This window comes from Garra rufa, chromosome 16 (assembly GCF_049309525.1).
Source record: "Garra rufa chromosome 16, GarRuf1.0, whole genome shotgun sequence".
Classification (NCBI taxonomy): Eukaryota; Metazoa; Chordata; class Actinopteri; order Cypriniformes; family Cyprinidae; genus Garra; species Garra rufa.
The window spans coordinates 11,668,508-11,684,183 of NC_133376.1; the positions used below are offsets into that span (position 1 = coordinate 11,668,508).

General features: G+C 33.9%; 1 protein-coding gene across 1 annotated transcript in view; it reads left to right on the top strand.

Annotated features, from left to right (window-relative positions):
* The window catches only part of LOC141287966 (protocadherin alpha-C2-like), a 108,496-nt gene that overhangs the window by 15,386 nt on the left and 77,434 nt on the right, over positions 1-15,676 (top strand). The window contains exon 2 of the mRNA XM_073820089.1: positions 10,420-10,431. Coding sequence (XP_073676190.1) covers positions 10,420-10,431 — 12 coding nt within the window. The remainder of the gene's footprint in view (positions 1-10,419; positions 10,432-15,676) is intronic.

Sequence of the window (15,676 nt, forward strand, 5' to 3'; positions counted from 1 at the left end):
ATATATATATATATATATATATATATATATATATATATATATATATATATATATATATATAATATATATATATATATATATATATATATATATATATATATATAATATATATATATATATATATATATATATATATATATATATATATATATATATATATATATATATATATATATATATATATATATATATATATATATATATATATATATATATATATATATATATATATATATATATATATATATATATATATATATATATATATATATATAGTGAGAGTGACAATAATGTTTATTTATAATGTTTATTATTCTTCCTGATAAAGTAGCCAGCCAACTGTCCTGCAATAATGTAATGCATTTGGCACTTAATGGATTAGTTCACTTCCAGAACAAACATTTTCAGATAATTTACTCACCCCCTTGTCATCCAAGCTGTTCATGTCTTTCTTTTTTCAGTCGTTAAGGAAATTATGTTTTTTTGAGAAAACATTTCAGGAATTTTCTCAATAGTGAACTTCCAAAATGCAGTTTAAATGCAGCTTCAAAGTGGTCTAAATGATCCCAGCCAAGGAAGAAGGGTCTTTTCTAGTGAAACAATCGGTCATTTTCTAAAAAAAAAATAAAAATAAATAAATAAATAAATAATACAATTTATATACTTTTTAACCTTAAATACTCATCTTGTCTTGCTCTACGATGCGCATGCATACTCTGTTCACTCCGGTTCAATTAGGGTATGTCGACAGAACTTCCATTTTCACCTACAACTTAAAACTCGTCCTACATCGCTGCAGAAGTACCAAGTGTTTACAAAGTGAAAGTGCAAAGAAGGTCAAACGACCTTTGCAAAAAAAGGTAAAACAGCGATGTAGGATGATTTTGAATTTGGAGGAGAAAATGAAATGGGAGTTTTTCGACATTCCCTAACATCGCAGAGCTAGACAAGATGAGCGTTTGTGGTTAAAAAGTGAATAAATTGTAATTTATTTAGATAATAACCAATCGTTTTCACTATATAATACCCTTCTTCCTCAGCCGGAATTGTTTAGAACCCTTTGAAGGTGCATTTAAACTGCATTTTGTAAGTTCAAACTCGCAGGCACCATAGAAGTCCACTATATGTGAACTGATCTAGTAAAATGAATCACAGTGACCCAAATTTCAAAATTGAGATTTTGGTTTCAATGGAAAGAGGACAAATGATCCTGTTGACAAATTATCAGTGTTTATTTCACTGTTTGTGTACATTTCTAAACTTTTTGATTGGTTTTATACAGAGATAGTGGTGTTTCAGTGGATACCCGAAATATAGGGAAATGCTCAGAAGTGGACTACGAAACTTTGGGAGATTATTTTTGAATGTCTGTTTTTTTTATTAGCTACATTTAGAAATATTGTTTTTCCACATTATCAGCCCGTATCTTAAAATAGAATGTTGCGACTTCCGACTTATTTCGCCAGATGGGGTCACATATGGAGAAAATTCCTGAAATGTTTTCCCCAAAAAAATATAATATCTTAATGACTGAAGAAAGTAAGACTTGAACATCTTGGATGACAAGGGGGTGAGTAAATTATCTGTAAATTGTAGTTCTGGAAGAGAGCTAATCCTTTAACCAGTGTTGATCTTAGATGCTGCACACAAAAGAACATGTAAAAATGTCAGCCAGTGCTGTTTGTGTGGTCATCTGGGTATGCTAGAGTGTGCGTATGTATGTTTTGTGAGTGGCAAAGACATTTGGACAGTGACTCACACTTGGGTGTCAAATAAATGGCCGTATGTATGTGGGTGTGTGTCAGTGATTTAGGCAGCAGAGCCATCATGGATGTCTCATCCATGCACATGGGTCATTGTGCATTTCATGCATATGTGTTAATGTAAGATAATGTGATGTGTAAACATGTACAAACTGGGCATATGCTAAATGTTATACTATTTTTATAACATGAACTTTGCACAGGCTCTGATGTACATATTTTTATTAGGGCCGGGACTCGATTAAAAAAAATAATCTAATTAATTAGAGGCTTTGTAATTAATTAATCGAAATTAATCGCATTTTAATCGCATATAAATATTTGACCTGAGAACAGTGAGAAGTAAGTTTTTTCATATGGATTTTTAGTATACCATTGAATAATGACTGAATACATAAATTTAAGCAACAAAATATTGTTTATTTTTGTTCAACAAAGTCCAACAGACCAGTGCAATATTGCCATTAATGTAGCAATAGGATATTTGTAACACTTTACAATAAGGTTCATTAGTTAAACATTAGTTAATGTATTAACTAACATGAACTAACCATGAGCAATACATTTGTTACTGTATTTATTAATCTTCATTAACGTTAGTTAACGGAAATACAGTTGTTCATTGTTTGTTCATGTTAGTTCACACTGCATTAACTAATGTTAACAAAATTTGAATAATGCATTAGTAAATGTAGAAATTAACATTAACAAAGATTAATAAATGCAGTATAAGAGCAGTTCATTATTAGTTCATGTTAACTAATGTGGTTAACTAATGTTAACTAATGAACCTTATTGTAAAGTGTTACCGGATATTTAGAAATATAGTAGCCTACATCTTGTAACGGTCTGGGTGTCTGTCCCTTTAAGGCTCGGGTTTCAGGGAATTTCCCTTGCACGGCACTCAAATGAATATGCGGGAGGAATCATCCTCCTCCTCGTTTTGTTGTTTCTTCCTTTTAAATAATAACCTCTTTTGTTAATGGTGACTGGCTTTGTGTTGTTAACGCACAGTAGGTTACAATTTCAGAAATTCAGGTACCCTATAGGTAGGTAGACCCAGAGCCATATAAAAAGAGAGTTGCGACACTCCCATAGGCTTCCATAGGAACTGAGGAATGCGGAAGTAAAGCGTGTCATGGAGCGGTCAATAGTTCCAAACAACCAATAGCGCCTCCATTGAAGCCCATTCATTTCAGCGCTTCTCAAGCACAGTCGCAAGTATATTGAAGAAATTACTGCATTTCTTTACATTTTAACGCATCAGTTGACCTCTCGAAAAACTGGCCAATAGTGGTGTTTTATGAAGCGTGTTATAGTTAATGTTTATCGTTAAAAAATAAACAGTTAAACTGTAAATGCAGCTGGATAACGTGAGAAACACCGTAATAGCGACCATAACCAGATACTAGTTGTCATATTTTTATGTTTTTAGTCTTTCTGCAATCTTTCTCTCACTGTAGGAGGTTGAATGAGTTTCAGTAAAGACTGCATTCAAGAAACACGATAAAAATGTATGCTGAATGCAATTCGTTGCCTTGTGTTTTTTTAAACATTATTTTCATCTTTTCTATTATGTTAAATGCCATTTTTGCTTGCCTTTTATAATATTCACTTATGTTGTATATTTGAATATCATAAAACAAGAGTAAATTACTTTTTTTTTATTTAACATTAAATCGTTAAATCGAAACATACTGTATAAAAAAAAAATGTTTGATCATGTCCAAATACACATGCAGATGTATTTAACCTTAAATATTATACTAACTGTAATCTAAATACTATATTAGAAAATGTTATCTTTTAAATGGTCAGGATCATTATTGCACATATTAAGTACAAAAAAACCTCCTCAAAATATTTACTAAATAGAACTTAACTATATATATATTACAGTTATTTAATTGAATAAAAGTTACACTTAAGGTGTTTGGTCACATTTGACTGCCAAAGAGTATGAGAACATATTATGTCTCTTTATCACTCCCCAGAATAAAATGCGATTGTAAAGCGTATTCAGAGAAGTTATCAATACACAATCAATGCACATTATGTGTTAATAATTACTCGAAATTGCTGCAAATATAGTAAAACTGCTGTCTATCCCATATGGTCTATCCTATTTAACTCCATTCAAACACATTAACAGCGCGGAGCTGTTTGGAACTATTGAGAGCTCCATGAACCACGTGACCGTGCGGCGGCGAGATCAAAGCGTGTCGCAACTCTCTTTTTATATGGCTCTGGGTAGACCTTACTTGATGCTCGATGAACGCTAGTTGGTACTCCAGTATAATCGGTCCGCAGAAACTCATCCAGTGAGAAACGTTCCGCGGTGCAAAAAAAAGTGCGATTAAAATGCGTTAAAAAAAATTAACGCGTTATTTTTGTGTAATTAATCAATCTAAATTAACGCGTTAAAGTCCCGGGCTCCCGGCCCTAATTTTTATATAAATGTGTGTATGCAAAACTTCTGAATCTTGTGAAGACATATTTTCAAGATGAAATATAAGCAAAGGTTTATCCACCGTTGTAGTTATTTGTGTTTTCCTCATAAATGCTTTACAATACTGAGAAAACTGACAGCCTGCTCTGTAGTTTTCCAGCCAGTGTATTCTGTTATCTCTAGCAGAGACACTTTCCCAGTGAGAGTTGTTCTTTTGGGGATCGTCACAGCAGAGTTCACAGAAGCTTTTAATGTCGCTGTGAATTTAAGAGCATGTTTGAGTCCGAACAGCATCCTTGCATCCCTTACACATGAACACACACACACAGACATTTGCCTGGAAGATGTAGGCCAGCACGATGTGAATAATTTAGTCTGTTCACTGACTGCAGCTTAAATATGGCAGAATTCTCTCTCCCTTCTTTTTAAAAAAAGAGGTTTTGTGTGGATAACCTTGCAAGCTGCATCTCTTAATTTATTTAGTAGCATTTCTTTTAGTTTAATTGTTCTGTTTGTTTTGCATTAATAGGTTTGTTTTGTGTTTTTGCTATAATTAAGAGGTTGCCTTAATACATATATCTAAATCTGATTATAATGCTTTTCTGATGCAGCTATTTTTCCTTTTAGTATGTTTATTTACTGATTGTGTTTTTGTATTTAATACATTTTAGTTTTGGTTAACTGTCATACAACTTATTTGCTTTAAATCTGCTTTTAATCATTTAATCTTTAATGCTGATTTTTAATGGCTTTTTTTACATTCAGATCCTTACTGAATTTGCTTAATGTTTTCTGCAATGATTTCTTTTGGAAAACGGAATTCTACTGAATGAATTTAAACATAGTAAAATGCATAAACGCAGCTGACAGTACCTCTTACTAGTCACTGAAACTATCATCAGCATTAGACAACATGAAGTCTAGTGTATTAGTTCTGCTTCAGCCTTTTATGTCTATACTGGCCTGATTATACATAACTTTTCATCATTACAGCAACCACCTTTGCTGGTTGTTTTTGAGAATGATGGTGGATGGCATGCAGGTGCAGGGAATTAGCATGTATTTTCTGTGTGTCTGCCACTCTCTGGACGTGTGTGTGTGTGCGTGCGTGCGTGCGTGCGTGCGTGCGTGCGTGCGTGCGTGTGTGTGTGTGTGTGTGTGTGTTCATTAGACCTGAGAGTGATTCCAGCCACATCCTTCTGCAGCTGCTCCCCCTGAAAGAGAGCTGTGTGTGTGTCAGCTGTGAAAGACATTCCGATTAGCTCAGGTTCTGAATCAGTGTCAGATTTGCTTTTGTCCTTTATCTTTTACTTCATCTTTTTCACTTTACTTCATTCTATTTTTTTTTTTTCAATTTTATCACACAGCTGTTCCTTTATTTATTAATTTTTTTGTACAGTGAATAAGATAAAATTTACTTTATCTTCCTTCTTATTGTTCTCATTGTAATATCTATTGTGTAGATCTAAACTCTCCACTTGTGTGTATGAATGAGACACATATCTGCAACTGCATTTCAGTTGAATTGTGGATACACCAATTATTTGTTCATAGAATGTCTGAAGAATTGTTTAGTATGATGTCAGAATTTTATTGTCCCTAATAATTAGAATATGAATACATATGGTATACCTGTAATGGTTTATTATTTGTATCTCTATGTGTGATTACTGATTACCTTCAGTAAAGGTCACTGACCATCAAACTCATTGGCAATGACAATGCTAGTATATGGGTCATTCCTGGGATTCGGTAGCATTTCAGTCCAGGGTTTCTAAAGTGGTGGTTCACCAAAAATGAATTGTTCAAAGCTTTTCACAATACTCTGGTATGCCTATTATAATAAATACAAAAAATATATAGTTTTTTTTAGCATACAATAATTTATCATATCTATCTTAACACCAAGTGTTTTTGTCCCCGAGGCACAGTTTGTACTTAGAAAATATTAACAAAATGTGCATAGTGTCTGATTTTTGGCAATAATGTAAGCATTTATTTGTATTCTTTCTTGTGACGAATATTTTTCTAAAAAACTGCAAGATATTTTATGAAAAACAGACCTTAAATTTATGTCCCTCAGTCTGAACTCAACCTTATCACACTAACTATTCTACGCCCATAATATTTTAGACTCTGCTCATAAGTGACATTTAAATTACATCATTCAGGTCTCCGAAAATTGTTAGTAGTATCATACTTTTTATTTAGTAGTATAATACTTCATATTTTTGAGGCGTGTTTGTAATCAGGGTTATCAAGCTTAACAACTCAACCCCATAGAATTAGGGTGGACAATAATTATTTTTCCACATATATATATATTTTTTAAATCCAGAAGTATATACAATGTACTTGTTTTATTGGCGTCATATGGTCTACTCTCCTTACTACATTAGGAGCAGTGGCCATTTTGAGTGAAAAACATCAACCCCGTCACAAATATATGTATTTCTCATTGTTACGGGGTTGTAAACTTGTGATGGGGTTGAGTTATTTTGTCATGTATTAATAATGTCAATAAAAAAACATATATATAAAATAGTAATGGGTAAAACTGAAGGCAATATATAACTTCAGATGTGTTACACACTTCAAACCCATCAAACCATGTCACAATAATATTTTTGAAAAACACTAGGGAAGACAATTAAGGGGAAACACTGATTTTGGGCTGTTTGGTTTTTCATAAAGTGTTTTTTCAGACTAGTGGAAAGAAAAAAGGTGTTTTGTATAGCACTTTATCTATGTGTCAATAGATTTCAATTACAATGCATATTTTTAAAGGCCATTTTCTCAAAATGAGTTTTTTCTTCTACACTGAGCCATAAATCTCTACTTCAGTAACACTTACACACACCAAACTTTACATTTTTATTCCTGTCTAAATCCTGAAGGTTTTTACAGAGGGATTTGTTTATATATAATTTGCTTGATTTTATACAACATTTTAATCCCCCACAAATGGTAAAAAATATAGTGTTTCCTGTCTGTTTTTTTTTCTGAATTACGTTGTGATGAAATGAGATACCCAAAATTCCCTCTGTAAAAGCTTTTGACTCTAATATGTCAAAAAAAAAAAAAAAAAAAAAAAAATTAAACAAGAATTTTGAAACTGACTTCATCCAGTGTTTAGATTTTTGTACTAGAAATGTATGCAAATTAGCACATATTTCATTAAATAATGTCTCATTTGCATATTTAAACCTAACATTTTAGAAAATTTATATAAAAAAAAAATGTTTGCAATTATCAAAGTAATCAATCAACTGGGTAAGTAAAGTGATGACTATTAGTTTTTTTTTTTTACCCTGTTTCTTGCTGATTACTATCTGACATGTTAAGGACTAAAACAATACAATTGTGGTTTTAGTTAAACTTTTAAACATTTTCACTAAAATAAAGAGACCATAGGCACACAATTTAGCTTCAGTCCTGTAAAAATGTGAAAAATATGATAAATGTTACATTTGTTATCATTGAATTATTATCAGGGACACATGAGGAGTAGTTAGATGTTTGTTTTATAACAAATTCTGTGTAAAATCCTATTTTGTCCGTTACGGGGTTGAGAAACATGTTAAATGTTACCGAATCCCAAGGATGACCAATTTATAAATATAAATAAATACTACAAGTAGCATAATGCTATAAAAGCATAATAGTATGATGGTACTATCTTTGTCATTGCCAGTGAGTTTGATGGTCAGTGACCTTTACTGAAGGTAATCAGTAATCACACATAGAGATACAAATAATAAACCATTACAGGTATACCATATGTACTCATATTCTAATTATAAGGGATAATATTAGTGACCTTTACAAAAGGTAATCAGAACATTGGCTGTAATGTGGGCTTGTAGCTGAGGTTGATGACAGTGAGGTAAAGTAAAAATTCTGCCTGGTGATTTTTTTTTTTTTTTTTTTTTTCTGTATGATTAGTTTTGTGTGCAAAGGTTTGAAAGCACTGACCCTTTGGATATATATATCGAAATGAAACACAAAACTGCAGTAAGTGTGAGACATTTTAGACAAGACGTTTTCAACTTTTACAGACCCATCAGATCATCAGTGAATGTACCGAAATGTCTTTAAAAAAAAAAACAAATAAATAAATATATATATATATATATATTTATTTATTTATTTATTTATTTTTTTTTTTTTTTTAAGACATTTCGGTACATTCACTGATGATCTGATGGGTCTGTAAAAGTTGAAAACGTCTTGTCCAAAATGTCTCACACTTACTGCAGTTTTTGTGTTTCCTGTTAAGCATGAATAAACTGCAGTAAACACTGTAGCAATGTTATTTTAAGCACTACCAAGAAGACAGAAAAGCATTTCATTCATCCTGTCAGTTAATAATGCACACTGGTGTGACAAATTGTGTTTAGCGTGCTTGAACTGTCATTAGGGAATACGCAAGTTAGCTGTGACCTTGCGCTCTTCAGAATCACTCTGTCACACCATAAGTGTCGATATTTTCAGAATCGCTTTGAAGAGAGTCTTTCTGGTTCAGTCTGAATCATGCATTGTGTGGCTCAGGTGTTTTGAGGTTAATCTGGTCCAACACGCTTGCCGTGGTCCCGGTGGTGTTGATGTGTGCTGTTGGATTAGGCCTGTCAGCATAACCAGGGAGACAGTAATCCAACTACGAGCTTTCTAATGGGATTACAGAGGAAAGTCGTCAGCTTTACAGTGGTCTGAAGGGGAGAGAACTTTACCAAGCATGCAAAAGACCTGCCATTCACACGTGCAATTTACACACATTCGTAGAGTCCATCGGGAGCTGCTAAAAACTGTAACAATTAACGCTAGTTCATTTACTGACTGTCTAATTTGGCTCTCACACACTTCTTTTATCTCGTTTCCTTCTCACTCTTTCTCCAGTTTTTAATCCCTGTTTAATTTCTCTTTATCTTTCTTTAATTCACTCCCTCACTAACCCCATTCTTTCATGCTGCTGTTCTTTTTTTTATCCAGATTAAATCAGAATATTTTATATAATAAATTTCAGACTTTAAGCTGCTCTTATATGTATTTTTAACCCAAACAGTACCAGTAAACAGTAAAAATGAAAATGAATTGAAATATTTGTATTTAAATAACTGTTTTCTATTTGAATATATTTTGAAATGCAGTTTATTCCGGTGATCAAAGCTAAATTTTTAGCATCATTACTCCAGTCGTCAGTTGTTTTTATTATCATCAATATTTAAAACAGTTGCGTAATTTTTTTCCAGGATTCTTTGAATCGAAAGATCGAAAGATCAGCATGTATCTGAAAAAAAAAAGCTTTTGTAGCATTATACACTATACCATTCAAAAGCTTGCAGTCAGTTTACTATATTATCAATCACTATATTATATTATATTATATTATATTATATTATATTATATTATATTATATTATATTATATTATATTATATTATATTATATTTTGAGGAAATTAATACTTTCATTTAGCAAGGATGCTTTAAATTTAACAGTGTGTTGATAAGTGATGATAAAGACATTTATCATGTTACAAAAGACGTTCTTCGGAACTTTCTATTAATAAAAAAAAACCGTGAAAAAAATCTGTTCAGCTGTTTTCAGTATAATAATACTACTACTACGACGACTAATAATAATTCTACTACTACTACTACTACTACTACTACTACTAATAATAATTTTACTTTATTTATTTGTTTATTTTTTTAGCAGTAAATCTGAATATTAGAATGATTTCTAAAGGAAGGATCATATGACTAGAGTAATGATGCTGAAATTACATTTTAAAATCTATTCAAATGGAAAACAGTTATTTTAAATAGTAAAAATATTTCAAATTTTTACTGATTTTGCTGATTAAATAAATGCAGGCTTGGTGAGCAGAAGAGACTTCTTTAGAAGACATTAAAATCTTACTGTTCCAAAACTTTTGACTGGTAGTGTATTTAATCAACATATGCATTGTTTCATTTCCTTTAACAATTGTTGTCTTTTTGCAACTGTAGGTCTTCTTCAGGGAAACTCAATTTGTCCATCTGTGTGTCTCGGCACAGATGGGCCTCTGACCGGATCTCACGTCTGTTTGAGTTTGAAAATGTTTACACAGCAAGATATTGCTGTAACAAAAGTAAAGTACTAACCTCTGCCCTTTTCTCTTCTTCTCTTTTTTTATTGTGCTCCCCCTGCATATGCCGTGTCCCCAGAGCACACTCAAGGTAAGACAATGACATTTATTTTAAATAGATAGAAAGATAGCTAAAGTGGTTTAAAAAGAATTAGGATATGAAGCTCTTGATAATGCATGAGAGCAAGTGAAATTATTAAGTTTTGATGAGAGGAGTGAAAGATGATGTTCAGTGTGTGTGTGTGTGTGTGTATGAGAGAGAGAGAGAAAGAGGGTTGAATATAGAACAGAACTTTTGGAACACTGGGTTCTGTTTCTGTCCACTTGAAATGTCCCATAAGCGTTCTTGCTGATGTCATTCTGCAGTATCCCAGAACACATGCCTGCAGCACTACACCATCTCTCCATTCTCTCACACACATTAACCTTTGCATAGAAATGTACATCACCACTTACACACAATCCACACACACAAAAACATACACCACTGAGGATATACATAAATTATATATATATATATATATATATATATATATATAGTGTGTGTGTGTGTGTGTGTGTGTGTGTGTGTGTGTGTGTGTGTGTACCTGGTATTCATCACGTTGTGGGGACCAAATGTCCCCACAAGGATAGGAATACCAGTAGATTTTGACCTTGTGGGGACATTTCTCAGGTCCCCATGAGGAAACAGGCTTATAAATCATGCACAATGAGTTTTTTTGAGGAAGTAAAAGTGTGCACAATCTCCTGTGAGGGCTAGGTTTAGGTGTAGGGTAGGTGTAGGGCGATAGAAAGTACGGTTTGTACAGTATAAAAACCATTACGCCTATGGAATGTCCCCATAAAACATGTAAACCCAACATGTGTGTGTGTGTGTGTGTGTGTGTGTGTGTGTGTGTGTGTGTGTGTGTGTGTGTTAATAATTAGGTCGCATAGGGAGCGGGTGGATTATATTTTCTGTGTGAGTTTTGCAGGTTAATGGATTATAGAGGGAATAGGGGTCAAACAGGTTTATCACAACAGCAGGTCACTAGATTACTACAATGTGTGTGGTCTGTGTGTGATCTATCTATCTATCTATCTATCTATCTATCTATCTATCTATCTATCTATCTATCTATCTATCTATCTATCTATCTATCTATCTATCTATCGTCTGTCTGCAATCATTAAATCATACAACACACAGCAACTAAATAGTACTGCAATATTGTACAAATCATTTACAATACATTACATATTACAGCCTAGATTTGTGATGTATTGTGTGTGTGTGTTATCAGATTGTTCTGCCTTTCCTGAGTGGATTCACTTCTGTCTTAACATTATGCCGGCTGCATTTTCATTTCCTCTGACATGGAGTGTGAGAGAGGGGCATGTGTGTCTGTGTGTGTGGGAGAGAGATCCTTGGTTTCTTTGTTTCACAACTGACTCGTAAATGAAAATCTCCACCTGGTGGCAGATCAGTATAATGTTTCAGTGTGTGTGTGTGTGTGTGTGTGTGTGTGTGTGTGTGTGTATGTGTTTTGGGTGTATTTAAATGAGCGTGCATGCACTAGATTTTGTGTCCACAATGTGCCACCAGTTTACACTTTAACAGTGTTTGTCAATAAGCGATTTATCTTTCAGTTTCAATATGTGTTAGTGTGTCAGAATTGATTTGGTTTAATAGGTGATGGCCTATTTACAGCAGCTAGTGTGTGCGTGTGTGTGTGTGTGTGTGTGTGTGTGTGTGTGTGTGTGTGTGTGTGTGTGCTTGTGATTTATGCATCATCTGTCCTTGTGAAACACCCTCTTCTCATTCCTGGTTTCTCTGAGGGTGTGGCCCGTACATCTGTGAACAAAACCAGGCGAAATGTAAATCAATACCGGGACCTCATTGGTCGATTATTCTCTTGAGAGTCTGATAGACGTAAATCTGCTTCAATCACCAGTTTTACCAGCAGAGCTGCGCACGGCAACACCTCGGCCAACCAAATAGCCAGGAGCATCAAACAGAAGTGTGCTTAACCAATCAGGTAATGAAATAGCTGTTGCAGTGTGTGTAAGGAGCCAACCAGAGCTTTCGGTCAGTGTGAGCAGCCTGTGCATCTCACAGCAGAGGCTGTTTCATCATGAGCTGCTTTAGCCTTATTACCTAAAAAGCCTGTTTATGGGATTGAAATGGATTTGATTTTTTTTTATGCATAGACAAAACACATTTATTTTTATTTTTTAAGCAGATATTAAGAGTTTGTCACTGTTTTTAGGACACTTTTCTCTGTGCAGTGCATTCTGACAGATAAAATGATTTTCTAAAGAGGACTCTCATCTGTCTTATTTGACTTGTCTAACCTTTTTCTCCCAGAATCCTTTCGGATTTTGTGGGGAAAGTGAATTAGAGATGATTGAATTCTGATGCAGCTGTCAGATGTCCCTCTGGTCCAAATTTTCAGAGCCGAGTTTCATATGTAACATGTTGGCCACACATTTCTTATGATGAGCATCATTGGTAATGGATGAAATGTCATTTCTAGCCCTTAATAAAATGTATCAGTATTTGTTTAAAGTGAATCTTAGGCAGTGTGCATGAACAGTACTGTATGTGTCTGGCCTGGTTACTGTCTCTTTGACTGGCAGACTCGTCCTGCCCTGTCCCATTTCCGTCAAAGCAACTGTGTAAAGCAATCCGAAGTAAAAAGTATGCACAATCTCCTGTAAGGGCTAGGTTTAGATGTAGGGTAGGTGTAGGGCGATAGAAAGTACGGTTTGTACAGTATGAAAACCATTACGCCTATGGAATGTCCCCATAAAACATGTAAACCCAACATGTGTGTGTGTGTGTGTGTGTGTGTGTGTGTGTGTGTGTGTGTTTGATGGCATCTGCTCAGTTAATATTAACACATGGTGGAATTAATTCACTTTTGATTAAAAATGTATCAAAACCAGAATTTAATCTGAAATATTTGATTGCTTTCATCACACTTAGAATGTGGAAAAAGAACAAAAAGACAGAAAGGGCAAATTCGTAAAATGTGTAGAAATGTGCGTGTGGTCTGTGGGAGGATGTTTTTTTAGAAAACAGATATAAAACTTGAAATATACACCCAGCGTTTGTCACAATTTCTTCCAGCTCGTCTGTTTATTAATCTTACAAACGACAACTGAATGAAAGTTTTTCCTTCTCCTCACAGATTTGTCTTTGATGTTTAGGGATAGCTGTATTTGTACATTTGTACAAGACCCTGTATTCTAGTCTTTCTAGTATCTAGTATATCTAGTATAGTATTTCTTCAGTACTAGATTTTTAGTGAAAGATTAGATCCTCTTAAAGTCACTCTCTTAAATAGGAGAAAAGCATAATTTTGTAGCAGCTCTGTATGCTGTATGTGTCCTCTGGGAGTATATGTGCTATATTTTGTAGAAACAACACTGCAAGTACTAGTATATGGGCCATTCTACAGAACTGGTCCAAGGTCAGAGTTTGAGAGGTATTGGGAAAAAAATGTGTATTTTCTAAATAATTTGTATGTATGTAAATTGTATAATATCCAAGGTACACATTTGCACAGTTAATTCTCATATTGCATTTTCAGAAAGTTTTGGAATATTTGTCCTCTCCTAGATTTCTCACTATTGAAACACAGTAAAATATTAGTTAATAATTTAATTAGAAGGGTTATATTGACCTATTAATATTTTGCTAACATCTACATTATAAATACTTTTTTTTTTTTTGCTATTTTATTAAAAGGTTAATCAATAACAATTACATTTTAAGAATATTGTGTATTTTTTTGGTAATTTTATTTTTCTTTGTAAAAGGCAAAAAAGTTGATCATACTGATTTTAAAGTCAAGGATTAATTAGTTTGAATATACACTGAACCAAACATCATCATAACATCTTAGTTGATAATTCAGTATACTTTACATCCCATGCTTTGGTAGAGATTTTTTGTAAGAAGGAGCACAATTGAGCAGACACAACTTTTTCTAAAATTTTAGACATAAATGGAAGATTAGAAATGGGTCTGTAATTTGCCAATTCACTAGGGTCTAGCTGTGGTTTCTTAATAAGAGGCTTAATAACCGCTAGTTTGAATGGTTTTGGGACATGACCTAAAGATAACGATGAGTTAACAATATTAAGAAGCGGTACTTATGCTACAGGTAACAATTATTTTAGTAATTTAGTGGGTCTAATAGGATCTAATAGGCAGGATCTAATAGGCATGTTGTTGGTTTAGATGTGGTGATAAGTTTATTTAATTCTTCCTGTTCTATAGTTGTAAATCACTGCAGTTTTTCTTTGGGTGAACTGAACTGAAGTATCAGTTGCTGTAGTATCTATAATTGTTATTGTATTATTGATGTTGTCCATTTTATCAGTAAATAAATTCATAAAGTCATTACTATTAAACTTTGCAGGAATATTTAGGTCAGGTGGCGTTTGGTTATTTGTTAATCTAGCCACTGTGCTAAATAAGCAGTTTGGACCAATTCTGTATAATGGCCAATATACACTTTTTGCATGCACAGCTAGCACATATACCCATCTTCCATTATGTGACACATTTCTGAGTAAATCAGAACGTTCACAAATAAGCAAATGTCAGGTGTAGCAGTACAGTAATCTGTTGAATGTTTAATGCGCAGTAGGGTGTGTTAGCATTGTTTTTGGCTCACAGCAGAAACGTGTTTGTGGGGGAGGTGACAGAAGTCAGCAGGACTGTGTCTCTCTGCTGCTGTAGCAACACATCACTGCTTGAGCTGACCTGCTCTCCAGAACGTACCGTGTGTAAGAGAGAGAGCGAGAGAAATGCAGAGAGACTCATTATAATTTCTCCATGCCATATTAATGACTCCCATTTAATGTTAATATTCATGAGATGAAACACTGTGATTTATAGCTCATTTGATCAATTGTCCTTAGTATCGCCCCTCTGCCTCACTCTCACTTAAAGCAGAATGGGGTCTGGGAAAAAGCCCCCTCCTGCTGTAATGTGGTTTCCGTGGCAACAGGCGTACTCTGCAGAGCGGGTTCTTCTGCTGCCTAACAACATCACCCCTCCCCCCTTTCTCCTCTCTCCTTTTTTCCCAGGCACATACATACACATAATCTATGTGCGTATACCACACCTTCCTTTTTTCTAACAAAATCCTGATTGTCTCATAAATATGCTTGTTTACACTTCAACATCTCTCTCTATCTCTCTTTAATTCATGAGATTACACTCTGCCACATTTAGATGTTAAAGGCCCTCCCTCAAACACACTCACACATACAGGCACACACATCTAGTCGCAGCCCCACCCTTGATGATATGACACACACTATCCAATCACCCCCTCTGG